General features: G+C 39.5%; 1 protein-coding gene across 1 annotated transcript in view; it reads right to left on the bottom strand.

Annotated features, from left to right (window-relative positions):
- Window positions 1-10245: 10245 nt before the first annotated feature.
- Gin1 (gypsy retrotransposon integrase 1) overlaps window positions 10246-24774 on the bottom strand; it is a 28357-nt gene continuing 13828 nt past the window's right edge. Inside the window, exons 3-7 of the mRNA XM_041631727.1 lie at window positions 24385-24578; window positions 22070-22375; window positions 19901-20263; window positions 18667-18949; window positions 10246-10922 (exon numbers count right to left, since the gene is read on the bottom strand). Coding sequence (XP_041487661.1) covers window positions 10648-10922; window positions 18667-18949; window positions 19901-20263; window positions 22070-22375; window positions 24385-24578 — 1421 coding nt within the window. The 3' untranslated portion in view covers window positions 10246-10647. The remainder of the gene's footprint in view (window positions 10923-18666; window positions 18950-19900; window positions 20264-22069; window positions 22376-24384; window positions 24579-24774) is intronic.

Raw genomic sequence — 24774 nt, 5'->3', positions numbered from 1 at the left:
TATTTATTTATTAAAGATTTCTGCCTCCTCCCCTCCACCGCCTCCCATTTCCCTCCCCCTCCCCCAATCAAGTCCCCCTCTCTCATCAGCCCGAAGAGAAGTCTGGATTCCCTGCCTTGTGGGAAGTCCAAGGACCTCCCACCTCCTTCCAGGTCTAGTAAGGTGAGCATCCAAACTGCCTAGGCTCCTACAAAGCCAATATGTGCAGTAGGATCAAAACCCAGTGTCATTGTTCTTGACTTCTCAGCAGTCCTCATTGTCTGCTATGTTCAGTGAGTCCGGTTTTATCCCAGGCTTGTTCAGACCCAGGCCAGCTGGCCTTGGTGAGTTCCTGATAGAACATCCTCAATGTCTCAGTGTGTGGGTGCACCCCTTGCGGTCCTGAGTTCCTCGCTCGTGCTCTCTCTCCTTCTGCTCCTGATTTGGACCTTGGGATTTCAGTCCAGTGCTCCAATGTGGGTCTCTGTCTCTGTCTCCTTTCATCGACCGATGAAAGTTAATCTCTAGGAGGATGACTATATGTTTTTCTTTGGGTTCACCTTCTTGTTTAGCTTCTCTAGGATCACGAATTACAGGCTCAACGTCCCAACTCTTCCCGACTTCTACAACTACCATCCCAACTCCTTTTGTAGTTTTGAACATTTTGAGACACCACATATAGATCAGATCACACAAAATGTGTCTTTCTATGTTTTTCTTGATTCACTTAGCATAAAACTGTGCACATTTATGCTTGGAAGATGATAGGATTTCCTTCATTTGTAAGACTGAAAGCTATTTCTTCTAATACATGTGTATCCATGTTCTTATCTATTCCTTCATTGTGAGTATTATACATATTATCCAGATCATTATCAATCCGCTTTTCTAGTTTTTCCTTTTTTTAATTGTAAGAAATACTAATTTTATTGTCTGAAATACATATTTCCTGGAATTTTGCTGAATAAATTTGTTTACTGCTTTTCAAAATAAGTTTGTATGTGTGTGTGTATGTGTGTGTGTATTTACTTTTATTGCTTCATTGTGAATTTCACACCATGCATTTAAATGCCACTTATCTCTCTGTCTCCTTGCATTTTCCCTCTGCCCCTGCAACCTACCTGTTGATGGAAGTTTCTTTTCTTCCCAGTCCCACAGCCGTTCAGTCCCAAATAAACCCACAGAGACTTATGTTAATTATAAACTGTTTGGCATCTTTGCTCAGACTTATTACTAACTAGCTCTTACAACTTAAATTTACTCGTAATTCATATCTATTTTTAACCATGTGGCTTGGTATCTTCTCTTAGTAAGGCATTCTTATCTTGCCTCCTCTTCATCTGACTTGAGACTGTGTCTCTGCCTTTCTTCTTTCCATAATTATCCTAGTCTAGTCTAGTTACCTCTTCTATACTTCCTACCTGGATATTGGCCAATTTGTTTTATTAGATCAATACTAGTGACAAATCTTTACTGTGTACAATAGCACTATCCCACAGCATTCCCCTCTTCTTTTTCTTTTCAAAACATGAGCCCTGAATCGTATCTCCTTTGTTTAGCTTTTTTTTCCTGACCATTATCCATAACAACTTATAACCAATACTCAAAACAAAGACAAGCGTCCATAATCAATTTTTTTGGGAAGGTGGGCATACTTTTCTAAGCTATTTCCTGCTGATTGGGAGTGCTGGTAATCTTTAGGGGATCTTGAGAAAATGTAGGATTATGGTCAAATACTGACTGGAGTATTCTTTGAGGCTGAATCACCACCACCACTCATGCTAAGACTGTTCTGGATATAGAACTCAGAGGAAACTTCAACAGAGGCACTCTGAAACATTGCATCATCTGGGCCATCCACTCCCATCAGAGATTTTTCAGGGAGTCTTCCTGAATCAAACTTGGTTTTTCTTAACCCAGGTTGAATCCACAGCCTCTCATTTCCTGTGGAAATAAAAGAAGAACCTCTTTCCCAAATTAATGTATATTTTGCCTTAAAGTTTGAAGTCAAGATATTTTTTAAAATATATAGGTTGGTTTAATCCAATGGCATTTATAATGAAATGTCTTTTAGCAGTTGTTGCTTCTTTCTCAGTAGGCAAAAAATTCAAAGACAACACAATAACATACAGTAACCAGACTTGCGGTGTATTTTCCATCTTTGCGTGGCCTTTTTATTAGTTAATTTCATTTTAAAGCACTTTCTCTTTTTCTTTTCTCTCCCAAGCCTATGTGTATTTTTAAAAACATTGCAAATGGTTTAAAGTTTTCTTTTTATCTAAATCTGTCTTTACTGTATATATCTATCTTTTTCTGAGCACATTAGTCTTAATCTGCTAAGTGGCATGGCTAAGGATTAAAGTGGCGGCTTTGGTGGCTGGCTCTGCCCTATTCCTTGGCTTTCTGAGAGTCTAGTTTCATGGTGGAGGTAACCAGCCAGAACCACATTTATTTCGACAACTCTACAGAGTTTCTAGGTCCATACCACCACCAAGAAGCATCTTGCCATCTACTCATAAACACCATTTAAGTGTCTGATGGCAAAGCATCTTAAAAGAGCTGTGTGGTTTTACTGCTAATGTTGAGTCAGGAAGCCTCTCTTAAAGGAGCTGTGCCTCTGTTTGCTTCTAACAAACAGAACCCACCTGAGAAAATGCTGCTACCAAGAAGCCATGCTTGACTCTCCTTTGTGTCTAGAATCCCTTCCCAAACTCTCTCAGGTTTTATGTTGATGCAGTTGCCAAACATTGGGTGCCATTTGTTGATGAAAGTTTCTGTTCTGCCCAGTCCCGTGGCTGTTCAGTCCCAAATAAACACACAGAGTCTTATTATAAACTGTTTGGTCTATTCACTCAGACTTATTACTAACTATCTCTTACAACGTAAATTAATTCATAATTCTTATTTAGCCATATGGCTTGGTACATTTTCTCAGGCATTCTCATCTTGCCTTTTCTGGTTTGCAACTGCATCTCTGCCTTTCTTCTTCCCACAATTCTCCTAGTCTGTTTGCTCTGCCTATATTTCCTTCCTGGCTATTGGCAAATGTGCATTTTATTCAACGAATACAAATGATAAATCTTTACAGAGTACAAGAGCATTATCCCATGGCACTTTCCTCAAAAATCAAAACCAAATTTAAAAGAAAAGCTCAAAACCAAACAGAATTTTTATTTATTTATTTATTTGGTTTTTCGGTTTTTCGAGACAGGGTTTCTCTGTGGCTTTGGAGCCTGTCCTGGAACTATCTCTTGTAGACCAGGCTGGTCTCGAACTCACAGAGATCCACCTGCCTCTGCCTCCCGTGTGCTGGGATTAAAGGCGTGCGCCACCATCACCCGGCTCCAAACAGAATTTTTAAAAAGAAGAATCTTGTGGAAGCTGTAGTTCCCATTGAGAAACACAGTTTACTCTTTAGTCTTTTCATATTTACTTATAAGTGTTCATTGCCAAGAATCATTGATCTGACTCAAGGCCTCTGGTTTCTGCTGTACCACCAATAATAGGCTCTCATTGGGGCTCTTCTTGGATATCATATTACTGTCCTGTGTCATTGACATCCTGCTATTTTGGATCTATAGGTTCATCTCCTTTACACGCTCCAGCAGGTCATAGATTTGGTGGATGTTGGGGGTCTGCTAACTCATAGTTCCAGTTCTGGGCCTGGGTGGTAAGTGGGTTGGCCAGCTCACTAGCTTTCCCTCATCATCACTACCCTGGTGAACTTCCCAGTACTGCCTTGGCTGGCTTACCAAATGCAGCCTGCAGCAAGGAGCAGGGCCAGTTCTACTGATCTCAGGCCCCCTTCACTCACATCACCAGAACAAGCGTCACTGTTTTGCTCAGGCAAGGTATGGGGTCCTCTTTCCTGATGGCTGCAGAGACCTTAAGAGCGGGAGTAGGGTCAGCTCTCCTGCTCTAGTTCTCTGGGCTAGCTAACCTGCACCCCTGATAAATAGGGCCAGGTCTAGTGTGCTGTCCAGGCAGGGTGTAGGGCCTGCTCTCCTGTGTGTTGCAGGTGGTGTGGGGCACGGATAGTTCTAGTGCCAGCTCTCTCACCTACCACCAGTAGCAGGAGTAAGAGGAGGGGAGCATCTTTCCCTCATCCATACCACCGCTCGTGTCAGAGTCAACTCTGTTGCTCTCATGCCCTCAGGGCTGGCTCACCTGCATCCCCAACAACAGGGTCAGCTCTAGTGTTCTTCCCAGGTGAGGTGCAAATCTATGGTGAGGAGTGGGACCATTTTTCCTGAGTGCAAGGGATGGGGGACAAGCTCTCTCCAAGGAGTACTATCAGCTCGTCTGCTGCAGTGTCCAGCAAGGGGCAGGACCAGTCACTGAGGGGAGGGGGTCAGTGAAGGGCAGGGCCAGTTTACCACAGCATGTTTCCAATAACCCTGAGCTAACAAGAACCAAGGACATCACCACAGACCCCAGGGTTAGAAGGACCATGAACCCAGAACCCAGACATAGCCCTCAGATTAGCACACCCCCAGCGGCAGCATGTCCGTCCTCCCCCCCCCCCCCCCCGTAGCAACATGGTCCTGGGTGGCTGGTGAGAACCCAGATATCTGCAGAGTCACAGACACCACAAAAGACCCTGACCTCTGCATGGCCTTAGGCCTGTGTCTGAATGTCTCCATGGCACCAACCTCCTAGATCAGCGTGGCCCCTAACACGGCACAGTCCTCAGACAATGACACGGTCTGAGGTGGCCGACCAGATATCATTCATTCACATGGCCTTTGGTGACATTAGGAGCTCCGGACATCAACTCAGACCCTGACTGCTGTAGGGCGATGGACCCAGACATGGCCCTGTGCAGCAACCCTGGCCAACTCCGAGTAACAGCACAGGCCACTCAGATCAGAATGTCCCTGGTGGCTGCATGGCCCTCTGTAGTGATAGTTTATGTTTTAACAAATAACGCTTAGCTGAAGATCAGAATGCAGAGCTAAGCTACTAGAGGCCAGGGAGTGGTGGCTCATACCTTTAATCCCAGGACTTGCGAGACAGAGCCAGAGGGCTCTCTGTTAGTTCAAGACCACCCTGGTACACAAGATTAAATCTATCTAAAATAAAACAGAGCTTACCCAAATGTGATCTCAGGATTTAGGATCACACGCTTTTATTCCCAGCATTAGAGAGATGGAGATAGGAGTGATATGGCTGGGTGGAGAAAGTAATACAAGGTAGAAGGAGATGAGGAGCTCAAGGCAATCTGAGGTTGGGGGAGACAGTTGTAGTCTGAGATTTGTGGACACAGATGGAGTTGGGAGATACAGTCTGAGGACAAGATTGCCCCTGCAGTATAAGCATTGGTAGAGGTAAAAGAACTATCTAGTGACTGGCCTCTCTGCTTCTCTGATCTTCAGCATTAACCTCTATATCTGACTCTGGGTTTTTATTATTGAGACTAACTAGAATTTGTGGTACAGCCCTCGGATGTCCTCATGGACACAGGTTGTGGCCCGGAACCTGGGCATCTATGTGGCCTTTGGTGGCACCGTGGGCTGCAGACGTCAATCAATATAGACCCTGGTCATGATAGAACCATGGAATCAGACATGGTGCTAGATAGCAGCCTGAACTCGGATGTCACCATGGTCCCAGGGGAAGCACAGGCCACCCAGATCAGCATGACCACGCAACAGTATGGCTTTTGGATACCAACATGGCCCCAGATGGCAGCCCACGGGCTAAGGACATCAACAAAGACCTCATTAAGATAGGTACCACAGACCCAGACATGGTCCTCAGCAGCAGCCTGGGCCAGGTTCTCAACATGTCCCTGGGTGTCTCCGTAGGCCACCCAGATTGGTATGGTCCCCATGACAGCAACATGACCCTAGGTGGCAGCCCAGACAGTAGACCCCTCACGGTTCCTAGGCATGACAGGAGCCACAGACATCAACACAGGCCTCCTTGACTGTTCCAGAGCCCTGCAGCATTAAGACCTGACCCTTGGTCATAGCCAAGCCCTGACATCACACTGTACTTGGGTGGCCAGCAGACCATTCATGTCAGCCCTTTCCTCATCAACCTCTGCTTTTCAGACCCGCCTCTCTCCATCGCCCACAAACCACTCCACCTCTTCCTCCGTCCACATCCCCACCCTGCACTCTCTCACTACAGTGGTGCCAAACTGCCCAGTGCTAGGGCTTTTGGTTGGGTCACAGATGGTACTTGGTTGAGTACTGCCTGCCCCAGTCATAGAAATGGCATGGAGCTGTTGTTTTTCCTCTCTTTGGTGCTGGAGCCTGGAGATCTCGGGCAGCACTTGGTATGATGGTTCCTGTTGATTGTGACTCCTGCAGACCCAAAAGTCTGTTGCAGGGGTGGGGTGGAGGGGGGGGGTGGGGGCAGCTGCCATCTGTGTCCACCACTGATTCAGGTCCAGGTGGGGCCAGTAGTTCCATTTGCTTCTGGTAGCTTTTGATGTTACATGTAAGTCTTTAATTTACTCTGACTTGAATTATTTTATTTTATTATATAGTAGTAGTATTATATGTAGATAATTCCCCCAAGATAATTTACTGAAGACTACTTTCAGCATCTCATATTCTTGGAAACTATCAATGATCACTTAACTGGGAAGGTAAGATGGCTCAGTGGGAAAAATACTTGTTATGTAAGTCCGATGACCTGAGTTCAATATCCAGAACTCATATAAAGGTGGACAAACAATTGCGCAAAATTCTTCTCTGATACACTCTCTCCCTCTCCCCACCTTTCACTCTTTCCACCCAAACTAATGAATAACTACAAAAATAAAACTCTAAAATTTAATCATAAATGCATAGTGTAAAGTTTGTACAGCTTGATAATCAGACAAAATCAAACTGAATTTTAAAAAAAGCCTAGGTTTAATGGGTGTCAGCACTTCTGGGTGACCCTCAGGAAAACATGGAGAGGGGAAAGGAAGACCAGAAGACCACGTGTTCATTCTCTGGGGAGCAGTTTAAATAGCCTGTGGGAGTGGTCTTGACCCTCTCTTGGAAGGGGTCACCTTTTGGCAGACTTTCTCGGAGGTGGAGTCTGAATTGGGGCAACTCCCAAGGGGAGGGGGCTTAAAATGGAATTTTCCACCCAAACATTCCAAAATGGGTGTCAGGGACTGGGGTGAAGCCCCAATCCAAACATTGCAGACTCTTTGGATATAGGGGTGTCAGCAGCTGAGGTGACACTTCCAACCAAACACATAGGTATTTGTTTTAGGGGTTTTTTTTTTTTTTCCTCTCTGATGAAACAGCAGGACTATCAGCAACTTGGGTAAGGAAGTGTTTCTTTGCCTTACACTTTTCCAGCACAGTTCATCATCCCAGGAAGTCAGGACATAAACTTCAACAGGGCAGGAACCTAGAGGCAGGAGCAAACACTGCGGTCAGGGAGGATTGCTGTTTATTGATCTGCTTTCTTGTACCACCCAAGATTACCAGCCCGGGGGGTGGCAGCACCCACAGTGCATGCTGTGCACCCCCACATCCATCATCAAACAAGAAAATTCACATAGCTCTGTGGAAAGACAGACGTTACAAGGCTCCTCTGACTCCCTCACTGATGTAACCCTCCTCCCAACACTGATGTAATCGTGGGGTTTACCTTTAAAACCACCAGTGCCTCTGAGCTCTGGCATCAAAAGAGATTTTGAAGGCAATACCCTATTCTTGGCCTGGCCATTATTAAAGGACTCATTCTCTGAATTGGCTTAATTAGCATGCATGCTGGTAATTGTCCCACGAGGATTGTTTCCCTCTGAATTGAAACATTCCCACAAGGAAAGACTTGGGTACTGAACGGGCTTCACATGGATGGAAAGAATCGAAGTGAGAGCGTTCATGGGGACCCCTTGCCAAGGATATATGGATACAGTAAATAGCTGCTGGGAGAGGCGACCAGTCAATCAACCTAGCTACCAAGAGGAGACACTGCAATCTGTCTAACTGCCAAGAGGTCGTGCAGAGAGCTCTGGGGATTTTATCCCTTGCACTCCATGTTTGGGAGGGCTTTGGTGATGCAGCTGTTTTGAGTCATCTCTGCTCCTGTACGGAACCCCAAGAAATAACCTATGTCATGCTGCTTACCATATTGATGCAGTACACTTTGATAAGTTCCTCTTGTCTTGGTGATTTAATTAGCCATCTGTTTTTGTTTGTTTGTTGAGACAGGGTTTATCTGTGTAACTGCCCTAGCTGTCCCACAACTAGCGTTGTAGACCCACCTGTCTCTGCCTCCCAAATGCTGGGGTTAAAGGCGAGCGCCACCATGGCCTGGCTCTATCTTTGGGTTTTGAGAACTTGATTAGGTCAGGGTATTTTTACATTTAATATCAGTAGGGTTCACGCATATGCATACTGTTTTTTCACTTTTGATATGATAAGATTCTGACATGTCTCAAACAACTCCTCACCTTTCCCGAGAGGAAACCAATATCCAGATGCAAGAGTCCTGCCAACAATAAATACATGGATCTTCAGCAAGGAGAGTGTAATAGCTGCTCTGTTGTTGTTGCTTCTTAGGAGCAGAACATTCCTTAGGCCTTTTCTCCCTAAGGGCACCCCTCCATTTATACCAGCGCAGATCACTGTCAACAGATTAGCCTCCCCCACAACTAGGAGACAGTACCACACAGAGTGAGCGCCCATTCCCATTTCAAACAATACAATGAAGACAGTCTTTCCCAGACGTGCCTACAGGCCACACTAATCTAGACAATCCCTCATTTAAATGTCCTTCCCAGGTGATTCTAGACTGTGTCTGGAATATAATTAATACCATCACAGCTTCTTTTCGTTAAATTGTTCATTGCTTTTTCCATGTATTGTTTCATATTTTTTTTTAGTTGTCTATGCTTACATGTAGAATATTTGAACTTCTTTCAGACAACTGTTTGGAATTCTTTTCCAGGCACATTTTATATTTTAGGCTTGTTTTGGTGGGGGAGGGGTCAGCAATTAGTGATTATTCTGCAGCCTTGGCTGTATAACATTTAATTCTCATCGTCTTATGTTGGTGTCTACACACCCGAAGAAGTAGCTACCACTTCAAATATTTCTAAACTATTTCAGCAGGGAAAGCTGTTTACTAGTTTAACCAGAGTCTGTGGGTGGTTTATCTGATAATAACCTCAGAAGGTTGCTCACAGGGGTCTGTTCCAAGGGGTTATCCTGGGCGAAAAAAGTGAACAGTAGGCAAAGGCAATAAACCCGAAATACCCTTGTAGATGGTAAAATTCATTGAATTTTTATATAGTCACACAGTCAAAATTATCATCAATTTCAAAACAAAAGAAATTCTGTAGCCACAAGCAGAACACGACATTAACTATGGTAGTGATGAGCACAATGTCTTGATAAATCCCCTTCGATCTAGTGCTCAGGTCAACACGCCACCCTCCCGCTGACATGACGCACAGTGTCCTTTCAGGAACTAAGCTCCGTCACTCTACATGTTTGAAGATGAAACTGCAGTCAGTCACTGACAACTAAGAAGGACATGTGGGTGGCCAAGAGAAAGCTTTATTGTTTTATGCCACTAAGATTAGGGATAATTTGCATGAAGAACAAGGTAGCCTGATATGACTCATACACACATAACAAAAATCTGATGAGAGATTACTTAGGAAAGGAAAACTTTATTTTTAGCTGTTCAGAATCTGCGCCTCAGCAATGACTCTGAATGCTAACACGCGTCTTTAAATAGAATGACTAAAATAGGGCAATTTCAAGTTAGATGATCTCTAAAAGAAACAGAGGACAGTGACTTCACTGAGTTGAGAAAGGACAGGAGCCCTTCATTTTCCATGGAGGCGCTGCAGTGGGAGCCCTTCATGGACTGTGTTCTGCTGAGGAGAGCACGAAAAGGGTACTATACTCACACCTTTTCTTTTTTCCTTTTACAGTTTCTTTCTAGAATTCTATCAGCAATTTTCTTTGGTCTGTACTATGATGTCAGAGACTTAATTCTCTCCCTGACGGTCACTTGTCTTTTGGCTACAATGTATCTAACCTGCTGACACAGCAGATCCAAGTTTGGTTCCCAGTACTCACACTGGCTGGCTCATAACCATCTGTAACTTCAGCTTCAGAGTATCCGTCACCTCTTCTAGTCTTTACAGACACAGTACTCACATGCACAAAGCCACATTAGAAACACACGCACGACCACACACACACAGACATACACACAACCATACCACACCAAAGTAAATCTGTAAATACAAATTAAAAAGTTCTAACGTCACAGGAAAAAATGTTTCACTCATGCTATTGTTCACTCAATATTTATTAACTAAGCCAAAAGTTGTTTAAATTTACTTCAAAGAGGGAGATATTTCTGAAAAAAAAAACTAGAACAGAAAGTGCAGTACCAATATTAGAAAAAGGTTTGAGAATTTTCTCCTTGAATTTATTTCCAAAGAAGCAAATGGATTTTGTCTGTTGTCTGAGAGATTCCTGAATTCTAAGCAATGTATATTTCTATTACATATATTTTTTGTATTCAAATGTGCCACAACTTTACATACGTTTAAAATAAGCCTTCAGAATATAATTAATAATATTGTACTAAGAAATTTCTTCTATAGAGTCTATTTTGATAGATAAAGTGCTTACAACCAAGGACTATATACATTCTAAACAAGCATTTTAAATTAAATTTTGGTATTTACTAACTTAAGTACTCAAGAACTTGGGTCGAAGAATCAAGCAAACTGAAAGTCTGTTTATCAAGAGAACTGTTATCCTCTCCCAATGCAGAGATTTTGGAATTTCTGTATTCCAAGAGTTCATGATCCTTGCTTGATGCCAATAACTCATTATTAGCTACACCAATAGTTGCATCTTCTACCAAAATATTTGCCTGGTATGGTCCAACTGGGATTTCAGGTAATCCAACGTAGTCGTGATCTGCTACTACCGAACCTTGTAAGAGATAAAGACTGTCTGAAAGAGAGAGATCAACATTTAATCTTAGAATTGAAGGCAGACATCATTTTAAAGTTAAGCATTAAGTGAGGAACAAAACTCAAAGTAATAAAAAGTTATGAATGTTAAAAAAAACAAAAACAAAAAACTGTCTCAAAAACCCAAACCCAACCAAACAACAAAAAAACCAACCTCCCCTCCCAAACCAAACTTCTTACACATTAAACATACACAAAAGCAAACAAAATTATGTATATACACACAAACACACACACACACACACACACACACACACTATTCACATATAAAGAACGTAGGACAAAAGCTTCCTATTTCCTTGAGTGGTCCTTGGTGCACATGATCTGTATAGGACAAAGAGCAGGAGTGATACAGGTTGAAACAAAATTATATAACTATAATTTTGATAATGATATCCTTAATATGCATATACAAAGCACATATGTCTGAATTAATAAGGGTATTTAGCCAACTGAATTGCTAAACTCTTATATTTCTAATTTCAGATGCCTTCCAATTTGTACAGAATTCACAATAGTACAATTACATTAATGAGTTATAATATAAAGCTATAAACTAGATGAAGATAAAGTAGCCCAAATCTGACTCATGTGGCAGGAATGTGTGGAAGGCAAGCTTCAATGAAGCAGCTAACCTTTTATTTAAGTTGAATCTGATAACAAAAACCTCAGAAATGTTCAAGATCTACCTAATCTAAGATCTACTTCATTTACACTCAACAGGGAACTTTTCCTTGTCAGTATTTTGGTATACTATAGGAAAATATTCATTAACTCCCTGAAAAACACGTTTAAAATAAGTTGTTAAACTAATAACAAAACAGCAACCTCCTTCAATAGAAAGAATACAATAGAAAAAAAAAGATTCTTCCAGGTCTGATATTCTAATTCATTACAAAAGGAACTCATCTACCATAGCTGGTTAATGTCAGCATTAATTAGAATTAATGAATTCTTTTTCTGGATTATTTCCCAAACATGAACGGATTCTCCTAAAGATTTTAATGGTTTATAGAACCCTCCAGTCTAAGTGTAGGAAAAGAAGACTAATTGCCCATTTAGATCAGAGATCAGTGGGCATCACACCAGAATTGTTGGTTTGTTTGGAAAAATGAACCCTCTCTAGAAGTTCATACATTTAAAAACTTAAAATTTATGAACTTTAGTAACTCTTAGAAATTCACACATTAAACAGGTGGCAGAAATCGGCTTATGTGGGAGTCTCTGTAAAACAGAGATATGATCTAAGAGAGGCAAGAAGGAAATCTGATCTAGCACGACTTAGCCTGGTTCAAAGTTCTAGAGGCTGACACCAGGCATTTTATTTTAACCATATTTAAGGCATAGCACATATTTAGAAAGAAGTTTCCTGATAATTAGTTAACTCAATCCCATGTGAACAACAAAGTTTAAGACATGTTTACATTGGAACTTTTTATAAAGTAGATATGGTTTCTTACATAAGGATGGGTACTGTTGACTCAGAAACAATCAAGATAAGAGTCTAGGGAGAATTACTGAGGTAAGTCAAATAGCCTGCAGGAGTCAGGATTGGTCTGGCATGAAGATTAACAAAAGTTACCTAGGCTGTTGTAAAGCACAACTAACATCTCTTGTAAAAAGTGACATTGCTCATAAAGATGAGTTGTATTGACTGAGAGGCAATGCTCAAAATGTAGCGGGGGAAAGTCTGGGATAAACAAACATAATAGTCTGGTGGATTCGGGTGAAGCCTGGCGCTACAGATAGCAAAACATCACCAGGTAATAAACTACATCCATTTCCAGCATTCTGGGTGGAAAACAGGTAAACACCTCCTTCCTTTGAAGAGACAAGCAGGAGGGTTTAATTGTCCTGTTTTCCTTTGTACTTACTTATGTGCACAAGGGCCTCATACCCTCTACAGGCTTGGGCTTAGACAGTCATTTAGTTCATTATTATGCAAAGTATTACACTTTACTAATTCTCATGAAAGAGTATGTGGTGTTTAGACTTAAAATAAAATTCAGAAGATAAATAATTTGTGGGGGAATGAAAGTACACAGGGGCAAGAGAATGATGAGCTGCATGCTGGGTGGGAGAACTGATGCACAAAAGGAACAATTTTGGAAGACCAACTACAAATCATTCAGCTGATGATGACTGCTTTCACCAAGAGCATCAGGAAGATGAACAAGGGTCAATGAACTTAAAAGGGAGAATATTATTAGAAAATTAACATGGAAGCTTACTTATTGAATTATGCTTAATACAAAAGGTCAGATACTTCATAAGCTCAATTAAAAGGCTAGGTATGACAGAAAGTGTTGTTGAGTTTAAAATATTCACGAGGAATTTTGTAAGTTCAATGTCTATATGTTAAATGGCATCAGCACTGATGGCAGACATCATAGCACCTAAGGTATGTTAGGTGATGTCATATTGATGGAAGACACCATAGCATCTAAAGTATATTAAGCAAGATCATAGCTGATGGCAGATACCACAACACCTAGAAAATTTACAATGAGTTTTTCAGAGATGGTTGACGAAGGAGGTTTTCTGTAATTTTTTTCATATAAGTGAGTAGGTTAGTTTATTGTAACCCTAGACAAACAGCCAACTCCACAGTATTCTAGGTTGTCTTATTTTAGAAAACTATGCTCAGTAAAGAAAACATTATCAGTGAAGAAAATGTATCTAGATGCAAAGCTCTCAGAAGTTGATTTCTTGAATCTGTGCTCAGGGACTTACATTTAGGCTTGTTTTAGTTACTTGGCCTTGGGAAAAAAAATCTTACCAACATCACCGATTATTAAGAGGAAATATTACACACACACAAACACACACACACAGAGAGATGTATATGTACATATACATGTAAATATCTTTGTATGTACTTATTATGTATGCATGCTATACAAACACATGCATTTTTCCTTTCCACAAATGATGGCTCTTAAAGTATCTTATTATCTGCAAAATGGTATCTGCAAAACCATGCAGAGTATGGATCATACTTATAAGAATTACTGTGAAAATGTCCAGGCCAGTTCATATAGTAAAAAAACCTCATTCATCCATAAGGACCAAATATGTTTCAATTCTAACTACAGTCTAACTGGACCCAGTTCAAATGTGATTCAAAACAGATTATCAAAAGACAGACTCTTTTAGGACCTCCCAAGTATGCAAATCCAATAGTTTCCATATATTGTTAAATGAGACACCATGTTCATCTTTTTCTATTTAAAATGTGCTAATAGAAAATTTAAAACTACATGTCATGTAAACTTTGTGTCATTGGACAATACTGGCATGGATATACAAGAATCCCGAGGAAAGGATACAGAAAAGAATGTCAACATTCGTACTTTTAAGGCAGGGACAAACACCGTATTAAAGGAGTTTTCTACCAAGTTACATTATACAAAATATGCTGTATTACACAGTTTTCTTTTCTCATTCTATTGACTCAGTTGTGATTATGATGAAAACACATTTAACAAAGGTAGTAACTTCAACTTTGAAAAGGCTGAATAATGTTTCCAGTTTTTTTGGAACTTAGACATTTTCAAGACGTTTTTACAAACTTTCTCTTACGTGGTTTCAGGGAACAAAAAATTTAATATCAGGAAATAGGTATTTAAATTTTTAAGAGGGAACCTACATTTAATGATCACAAATGATTTAGGTAAATAAGGTTTCTCATTGAGTTAGCTTTCTTATTCTTATGTGAGGTGTCAAAATAACTAAATTTTCAAACTTATACCATATTGTACTTCTAATATATCCTTTTCATGATAAGACAACTGTAATTTGATACTATATTATTATTGTTATAATATCAATAGTGGCCATCATTAATGAACTGGATGGGCTCTGGGTCTGGAGAGTATGTAGCTAGCTATAAGGAAACCATAATACTAATAATGTGGAGATCATGGGTTTAGTGTCATAAAGCATTAGGGCACTATGGCATTACGACACATTGTTTTATTGAGACTGTTCACTGTCATCAACACAATAATAATCTCGTTACCCATTAATCTCTGTAACCAGTGGATATGTAGCTTTACATGGCATGAAGGAATTTGGGTAGTCATGAAATTAAAGCTGCCTCTGATATGATCTTAAAAATAGTGAGATTATTTTAAAATATTTGGGCAGGTTGAAGGACAAAGGCTCTCAAATGGAGAAGAAGAGGGATGTAAGTGGGATATGAGGCATTGCTGGCTTTGGGAACAGAAGAGAAGAACCAGGATAAGGAAGCAGCTAGAACAGTGGCTCTCAGCTTGTGGGTTGTGATCCCTTTGGGGGCCACAGGGGTTGCATATCAGATACCCTGCTCTCCAGATATTTAGATTACAATTCATAGCAGCAGAAACACTAGTTATGAAGTAGCAACAAAATAATTTTATGGTTGACGTCAGCACAACATAAGGGACTGTATTAAAGGGTGGCCGCATTAGGGAGGTTGAGACCACGGAGCTAGAACCTAGAAAGGACAAGGAAATCCATTCTCTTCTAGATACTCTAGAAACAGGACTCTGCCAATGACTCAGTAACAGCCCACTAATACCCATGTAGGAATTCTAAAGTACGTAAGTTTATGGCAATAATATTTGAAGCACTAAGTCTGTTGCAAATTGTAATGGCAGCAAGATGAAACTTGCTAGTGAAAAATTATTTCATAAATAGGCTCTTTTTTTTTTTAAAGAATGCAACTAAATCTTTGGTGAAGTAGACCCAAATCTATTATCAATCAAGCAAATAAATTAAGAGCCAGACTGTGTTGGATGGGACAGTAGGTCAGCACCAAAATTATCCCTTTAAAATGAGATTATGATTACAAAGGGACACTAGTATATTTTTAAAAAATTCTTATCAAAATAAGGAGCTTAAAAGTGTTCAGCATCAAATCAAACAAAACAGCAAACAGGCCTGCTTAAAATAGCAACAGCAAATACTTCTAACCCAGTACTGAATGTGTTAGCTCAGTGTTACATTCCAGATAAGAACGATGGGAACTTGGCAACATAAGTCCACCTGTTTAAGACTGTGACTCTAACACAGCCAAGAAGTCAACAGCAGTACAGAGTAACATGACAGATATAAACAGACACTTCAACTCCTTTGGGATATTGGGTTTTTAAATTTATGTCAAATAAAAATGTTTGATGGCTAAAGAGACTGTTTTTATTAAATTCACTTTGGGGACTCTTCAGGGTCAGCTGCTGAGGGAAAGGTATTTAGGGAAATGCATGTTGCTGAGGAAAAAGATGAAATACACCAAATTTCCTTTGTATTTCTGCCAATGAAACCACACACACACACACACACACACATACACACACAAAGGACCAAACACTATTGAAGAACTAGTTCAGAGCATGGTTGGTAGGAAACTTGAAAATAAATCCACTTACAAACTTCAAATGTGTGTGTTCACACCAATAGTAACACTACACTTTTCTTATATTACTAGAAGAAACATTCCAGACAGCTTAAACACACAGCGAGAAGCATATTGCTTCTATGTGGACAGCTGTCTTCTCTGCTTGTTTCTGACATGCTCGGATGGAAATTAGCTGACTTCCGATCTGAATGTCTCTGATAAGAGAAAACTGAAGAGTGCTGCATAAGATCTTGATGCAGCAACATTTTATAAGCAAACTTCGTATGGATGAAGATTATCATGAGAAGGAAATACATTCTGAAGGGGAAGGAGGAACCTTGGTGGGATTAAAGAACTCATACAATTCCTTTCCCCCCACTTAGTGTGTAAAAGGGAGAGTCTATAAACAGCTCTGAAGTGAGAAGACACACAGAATGAATATACTGCCCTCTTACAGGGAGGATGAAATTACCAGGTGTTTGGAGTCAGAACAATCTGAGCTAAGCTTCTGACTAGAGCAACTGGTTCCATCATGAGAAAGAAAAGTACCAAGAGCTATTAACAAAGTGCTGGAGTCCAGAAATGGGTAAGAACTACTATACGGAAGAGCCCCATAAGGCCTTCATATCTCAACAAAGGAATTCAGGTTATTGCTTATTGCTTGTTATTTACTTGTGTCTAGTAAGTAACTTGTTTTGATATTTAAAAAATAAATTACATCACCATCAGATGTAACTTGCATTCAAATAATATTAATCCATCATTTTCTTCTGTTTATATAATATTTATTCATTGAACAAAATGAGCAATGATATGCATTGCATGAAAATGTTGCGAAGTACTATGCTCTTTACAGAAAATGCATAATTATAAAATAAGAATCAAATAACATCCTCTCATTTATCTACCTCAGAGGAGTTCAAAGAAGCAAATACAGTAGGAAGAAATAAAATAATCTTGAAATGGTGTAGGAGATTCTTCTATGTGTTGCTTTCATTCGTTGAATAAAGAAACTGCCTTGACCTTTTGGTAGGGCAGCATTTACAAAACTGGAGCAGACAGAACTGAATTCTGGGAGGAAGAAAGAGAGTCAGAGAGAGAGAGAGAGCCGCCATGGAGCCGCCAGGTCAGACATGCTGAATCTTTCCCGGTAAGCCATGACCTTGTGGTGATAGACAGATTATTAGAAATGGGTTAAATCAAGACATGAGAGTTAGCCAATAAGAGGCTGGAGCTAATGGGCCAGACAGTAATTTAATTAATACAATTTCTGTGTGATTATTTCGGGTGTAAGCTAGCCAGGCAGGAAGGAACTACGCTCCTCACAACATTGAAGAAGTAAGGGGACTTAATCTGAAAACCATGTCAAAATATCATTCAAAGCTGGGTGGTGGTGGCGCATGCCTTTAATCCCAGCACTCGGGAGGCAGAGGCAGGCGGATCTCTGTGAGTTCGAGACCAGACTGGTCCACAGAGCTAGTTCCAGGACAGGCTCCAAAGCCACAGAGAAACCCTGTCTTGAAAAAACAAAAAAAAAAAATATTATTCAAGGCCTATAAAGGCATGCCCGTTGGCATAGTCTTGGGCATTATAACACTCCCATAATTATAATATTATAATAGAATATAATAATTATAATTATATTTAATCATATTTATAATTAAGTGCACATAATTATGGGAATGCCATAATTCTATGGTCTGATAGCATTCTGAATATTTCACATACTACACCCTTACTCATCCCAACCTATGACCCAATTATGAAGCCACATTAAAAGGAAATAAAGTTCCCTTATTTATCTCACAATTAGATTCTGGACAATATGTTTGTCTTTGGCAGTAAACAATCATAGCTGCTGTTTTTCCACATAAAAATAAGGCAAAAGTAGCAGAATATTATACAAAACTGTAGATGGAATCTTTCCTTTTTTGAAACAGGTTCAGCATTTTTCACAGCAATTATGCAAAGTTAATAGAAGTCCAAACAAAAATCCTGTTTGTTTTTTATAAACTACTACTGCTACTATATGCCTGCTTATTTTCTAATAAGAAAGAGAAAGAATGGTTTTGGGTCGGAGGGAAGGTGAGGAGGATCTGGGAGGAGCTGGAGAATGGGAAAAGGCAATCAGAATATATTGTATGAAAAAAATCCATTTTCATCAAAAAAGTTAAAAAAATGTTAGTAAAAGTACACTCTAATCAGATTACTAGGGAAAACTAAAACTCTATCAAATACTATAAAATTTAGAGGAGGAAGCAGTTTAACCAAAAGAGAAAAGATTGTTTGAAATTCCAGTCTCTTTTTGCAGAAAAGATAGCACACTAGAGGAGCTACAGACACTTACCTTGCTCAGCGGACTCTCTCACATAAGGTCTAAGATGGGACATTTTGATAGGCCTTTTAAGCCTGGTCCCAGTGTTATCTCTCAGGACAGCACATCCACCTTCTGTAATATAGTCTATGACACAAGGACCAACCCATTCAGACTGGAAACGGCCATCTTTCCACCAGTTCTTCCTTTGTCTTAAAACTTCATGACCCACTTTTAAGTGAAAAGGATTTAACTGCTTTGGTTTCTTTTTAACACGCTTGGTTTTGTTTAGTTCATCCAAATTGTTTTTCTCCATCTGTAAATGAAAGACCATCATGACAGGACTTACGTTTAAATGCACAGGCTGATAAGACTATGGCAGTGGGGATTTGCTGAGCTGTGAATGAAAGGAAGGACTGAACCCTAATTAGTTCTTTATTGAAGTCAGCATCTCTCTCCTCACACAGATGGTAATCAGGCTGAGTGGCTCTGAGAACTTGCACTAGTAAAAGGACAGAGTGCAAAGCTTCACAGCTGCTGACAAGGATACAGAAACCAGGCCTTCCCAATCTCTCCAAAGCCATAGCTTTGCCAGCAGTCTCAGAATTTCATAGCTTACAAGCAGACTTCTTAGGGTTGGGAAAGATATTCAGTGATAAAAGCCTGAACTCGTTAGGACCTGAGTTCAGATTCTGTGCACCCACTGGACACAGTAACACACCACATCTGTAGCCTCATAGTAACGCACATCTGTAGCCTCCCAGTAACGCACCACATCTGTAGCCTCCCAGTAACACACCATATCTGTAGCCTCCCAGTAACGCACATCTGTAGCCTCATAGTAACGCACATCTGTAGCCTCAGCAGCTGTGGGAAGGGGCGAGACTGGCACAGGCAGGTTCACTCCGGTCAGACTATGCAGCTGAATTAAGGAGCTCCAGTTTCAGTGAGGGACCTTGACTCAAACACTAAGGCTGAGAGTGAGGAAGACAGTGGATGTCTGTGAGCAGCCTCCACACACATGCTCACACCTGTGCACATGCACCTGCACAAACACATCCTAATCTACATAAAGCACATACACACAAAAACAGTGAACAAGTATATTACTTAACCAAAATAAGCAGAACTTGGAAGATAAAACCTTTTATTTTCTTGCTTAAGAGTATATCATGTGCACATACATGAACATGTCCACATGCTGAGATTTTAAACATAATTCCTCTTTTGTAGGGCTTCACAGAACTTTTCTAGTAGACCAAATTACCTGGCTGGCCGATGGTGTCTTGTTCTCCAGTACTGCATCAGCCTCTCTGACTGCAGCTACGATTCTGGCAAACACGCTTGTATTTTCACCACCCGCTTCATGAGGACACTCCTCCAGCACACATGGGTTCCGGTTAAACATTTGGAAAAATGGTGTGTTCTTAGTAGACTCTGAGCGCGTCACATTGAAGGCAAAGGAAAGCGCTGGCAGGTATTCATCCCAGGTGTTGGGGTGCTCGGCACAGTATTTGGAGAGAAAGGCTTTGACTGTGCTCGGCATACTCTCAGATGGATGGACACTTCCAGAAGCATGAGAAATTACAATCTGTTTTGTACCGAACAATCTATACAGTTCTGTATTGATCTGAAACATACAAAAAACAAAACTGAATGTTCAATATTCGTATAATTCCTCTGGCTTAAAAAAGGTTTCAAGAAACCCAACTCTTGTCTTTCACTGACCATAGGCATTCAGCTAAAATATGTAAGCATTCTGGGTAGAATTCCACTGACTGGGTCCTTACTAAATGCCGATCAACACATTAGGTGTCATTTTTGTTACTACACGTCAGGATGACTTTATGGTGTATTAACTCCATTTTAAAGACACGAGCTTAAGCTTTGGCAGTCTAAGCACCTAATATACACGCACAACAGGAAATGGAAGGGCAAAGTTCCAAACGAACTTTGTGGTCAAGTAACTTTCAATTAAGTAGACTGTTTTTAGTTGTTTGTTTGTTTTTTCTCAAGAAACCACGAGGCCACATGACACAGTCACTAAGCTTCTGCACTCAGTTTCCTCATTTCTAAGTTGAGAACAAGGCTACCCACAGCTGCCTAGGGGTGCTCACAAAGTAATGCTTGCGAGATACCAAAGAGTTCTCAATAAAGAGTACGGAATTTATACAATTTAACGGCAATTACTATCACTGTTATGATAATATTTCTTATGGCCAGGACTTCAAAAGGAATTCAGTCTGAGTTTAGGACACTTTAATAGTAAGTCTTTCAAACACAGAACAACTATTTTCCTGCCTTGATGCTCCCCTATTCTCTGTTATTTTCATTTCGTTAACCTTCAGCTAATAAATTTCTCTTTGGAAGAATATTTTCTACAAATAACTCTCAGAATTATTAGAAAGATAAACTTTCTATATCTCGCATTTCCCAAGGTCCGTAGAAGGTAGTGGTTGTGTGAGGGCGGTGGCAGAAAAGGATGGAAGTTTAGATTTCTGCACAAACTCAGGCAGCACTAGCTCTCTTTTCTGCCCGCTGTCCTCCCTTGTTATCTGCAATTCAGCCTTACGACATGGGTTCCAGCAGCCACACAGTCAGTGACACTCCAGAGATGGGAAGATGGTAGCTGGGAGCCAGACTTCCCACTGATGAGCACGGCTGTCCTTCCAACCTCAGGCAGCTTACACTTCTACTGGAGTACAGAGTAAGCTTTTATTTCATCTGGTTTTAGGAAACGGAGAGGAATTCTTTGTGGCTCGCATCTGACCATGACTCCTCATCCATTCTTATGTGGGAGATGATACTTAAGTCATGTGATCACTCTATCATGAGTCGCTTGGTAAAATTTAGATTTTGTGTTTATAAATTCAATTAACTGCTGAAATGAAGAATGAATGAGGAATCTACTTCTCCATGTTGTTTTCCACCTTGCTCTCGCTGACTTCACACATCATGTGTGGCTACTGAATAACTCTGTTATTTTCAATCTGGAGTGTTAGTAAAGCCTCTTAGTTTACATACCTATTATCATAGTTACCTATATAAATATATAATAAATATATATATTTTTTGTATTTTTAACATAATATAAATATGTCCAATTATTTCATTTTAGTTAATATCATTTTATTATATTTTTATTTTTGGTTGTTCTTAAGTAAACAAATTTGAAGTAAACAAATATTATCTGGTTCAATCATCACCTTTTAGTTTGATGATATTAAAAGATAGGCTTACAATTACTTAGTAGTAACGTAATAACAAAAATCCTGCTCTCCTAATCTCTAGTTCAACAAATCTAGGAGCATATATTATATACTTGCATATCGATAGCAATTTATTTGAATATATTAACTACTCTATAAAGCACAAAGAACTGTGTTTCAGACACTGGGAGTGATACCTGCTTCCAAATGTGAGCACTTTGTCCTACCTGGTCAATGAATTCATCTCTTTGGTCCATTATTATTTTCTGAGGAGGTCCATATAAGAAAAATATATTAATAATAGCTTTAGAAATTTCAGACGCTGAAACATCACATAAAGGCAAAATCATAATCCATTTTGTGAACAAATCAGTCACGATTATAGCATACACATGACTTCTGTCACTTGTATGAAAAGGTCCCATCAGATCAACAGTAACTACACTCCATGGGTTTCCCACCGTGAGAAGGTGCTGCTGAGGTCCCACCAGAACGGTATTTTTTGCTACTTGGCAATGCTGACAAGCATATACCTACAGAGACATGACAAGGAAAACACATATAATTGTTAAAATATTCACGGTAATAGAAATCAGTTTTATAAAGTGAAATCTTAAGCAGCCAACAGGTACTTTGTACTTTACAGGAAGTTTACTGACATGAGATAGCCCATCAAATAAAGCCTTTTATTTAGAACAACAAGCAAATATCAGTCACTACACCTGTGTGGCTAGTTAAGTCCAAACATCAGCACCACAGGGTCTCCTCACTGCTACCCTGATTAACGACAATCTCAATGGGGTCTTATTCAAATGGAACACAATCCTGATTCAAATTCAGATAAATATTAAATCAGCAGATCTCAGAACAAGTTTTTGATCATTTTGTTTTTAATTAATGCAAAAAGCTTCTACAGCTAGCTGTGTTAGCACATTATGTAATCCTTTACTTAGGACGCTGAATCCAGAGGGTTGCCATAGTCGAAGAGTCTGGGCAACATAGTAAATTCAAATACTGAAGAAAAAAAAAAGGAAAGAAAAGAAAGGAAGGAAGAAAGAAAGTAAAAAAACAATCTCTTAATAGGCTACCATGAAGTATTTCATTTTCTATAATTTTAAGCCAGCATGCATGGCTATGCAATAATGTATTCATACAAATGACATTTCTTCCTACAGTTTCTATTCTAAAGTTCATTCATCCATCTTTTTCAGTAATATTTGCTGAACTGTAATTTTAGTCAAATAATATCTAAAGATGCCAGAAACTTCTCTATATCCTGGTGAAAATCCAGGTCTCATGAAGCTTTTATTTAAATCAGCAGTTCTCAACCTGTGGGTTCTGATCTCTTGGGGTCACGTGTCAAATATCCTGCATATCAGATATTTACATACAGCAAAATTACAGGTATGAAGAAGCAATGAAATAATTTTATGGTTGGTGGTCACCGTAACAGGAGGAACTGTATTAAAGGGTTGTAGTATTAGGACTGATAAAAGGATTAAGAAGAGATCAATTGATTAATTTATAGATGATGTTATTTTTAAAACATTTCCAGAATTTCACTTTGGAAATTATTTTCAAACCAAGTTCTAAAAAAAAAAATTAAAAACAAAAATAAAAACACAAACCTTCATCATTATGACCAAAATAATTCTTTTTCAAGGTGATTGAAACAGTGATAGTGTTTGTATTCTACATAAAAGCGCTCCTGAAAATAGGAGTGGGCTAGTGAGCTGGGAAAGGGCTCATCACAATCATTCTTGGTGATCACTCTCACTTTCCAACTTAAATGCATTCACCAGTTAGAAACAGCCTTACTTTTTAAAATGAAATATTTTTATATTTATTTCACTGAATGCTGTGAAAGGACTCATGGAACACTTATAATTTGAGTATAGGTTACTACCATTTATATTTGACATTTTTCTATATTTGGAATGGCACAAAAGTGGAGAATCCATTCTGGGACTGATTTATTATGAGCATACTTATTTTGACCATATAGCATATAAAGTCATTCATGATGGCATTAAGAATATAATAGTTGGGAGTTGGAGAAATGGCTCAGAGGTTAAGAGCACAGGCTGCTCTTCCAGAAGTCCTAGGCTCAGTTCCCCGCACCCACATGGTGGTTCACAACCATCTGTAATGAGATCTGGTGCTCTCTTTTGGTGTGCAAGCATATATGCAGTCAAAACACTGTATATATAATACATAATAAATCTTTCTTTTTTAAAAAAAGGATATAATGGTTAGCAAAAGAATTTCAACCTCAATTGAATTCTGCCTGCAAAATGGAGATCAATGTTTCAATTCTCAATAATTTCCTATCAAAATATTGAATTTTCTTAGTTTATACTCTACTGATTTAAAATAATTATAAAGAGAAATAAATTTACCTTTGATTTAAATGTTTTCTTAGTTCAAAAATAACATAGAAAGTACTTACACCATAGGTGATATTTACATTATATTTTAAGCAATAGTGAAAATTGTATTTATTAGACAGACAATAAAAAATTACTGAAGACACAAGCCATACCCACTGTTTGACGTCATTGGTCACAGAAGTCCAGTAGTAACTTGACTCCACCAGAGTTAGAGTTCTGGATATTCCATGATGAACACCAGTGCCATTTTCATGGCATTCTCTTAGGACTTTCTTTTTTTCCTCGTCTGAAACAACTACCAGACGATTTTGTTTTCTGTCTTTTCCAACATAAAACAGCTTTTTGTCTGAAATGAATGACATAAAAAATATGTGTAATTTCAAAGCTACATAATGTTTAGGCTATTATAGGCTTAACTTAACCATGAAGACGTTTAGCTTTATTTTTACAAAATCTTTCTTTGAAACAGAATATTTACTTTCAATGCTATTGTCAAGTGTTCTGAAGACCAAAAGGACCCTTAGGTGCTATACTTCTGTAGG

Source organism: Microtus oregoni, unplaced genomic scaffold, assembly GCF_018167655.1.
Source record: "Microtus oregoni isolate MIOR12 unplaced genomic scaffold, Mior012 000038F_ref0000394, whole genome shotgun sequence".
NCBI lineage: Eukaryota > Metazoa > Chordata > Mammalia > Rodentia > Cricetidae > Microtus > Microtus oregoni.
This window is presented reverse-complemented; position numbering and strand designations above follow the sequence as displayed.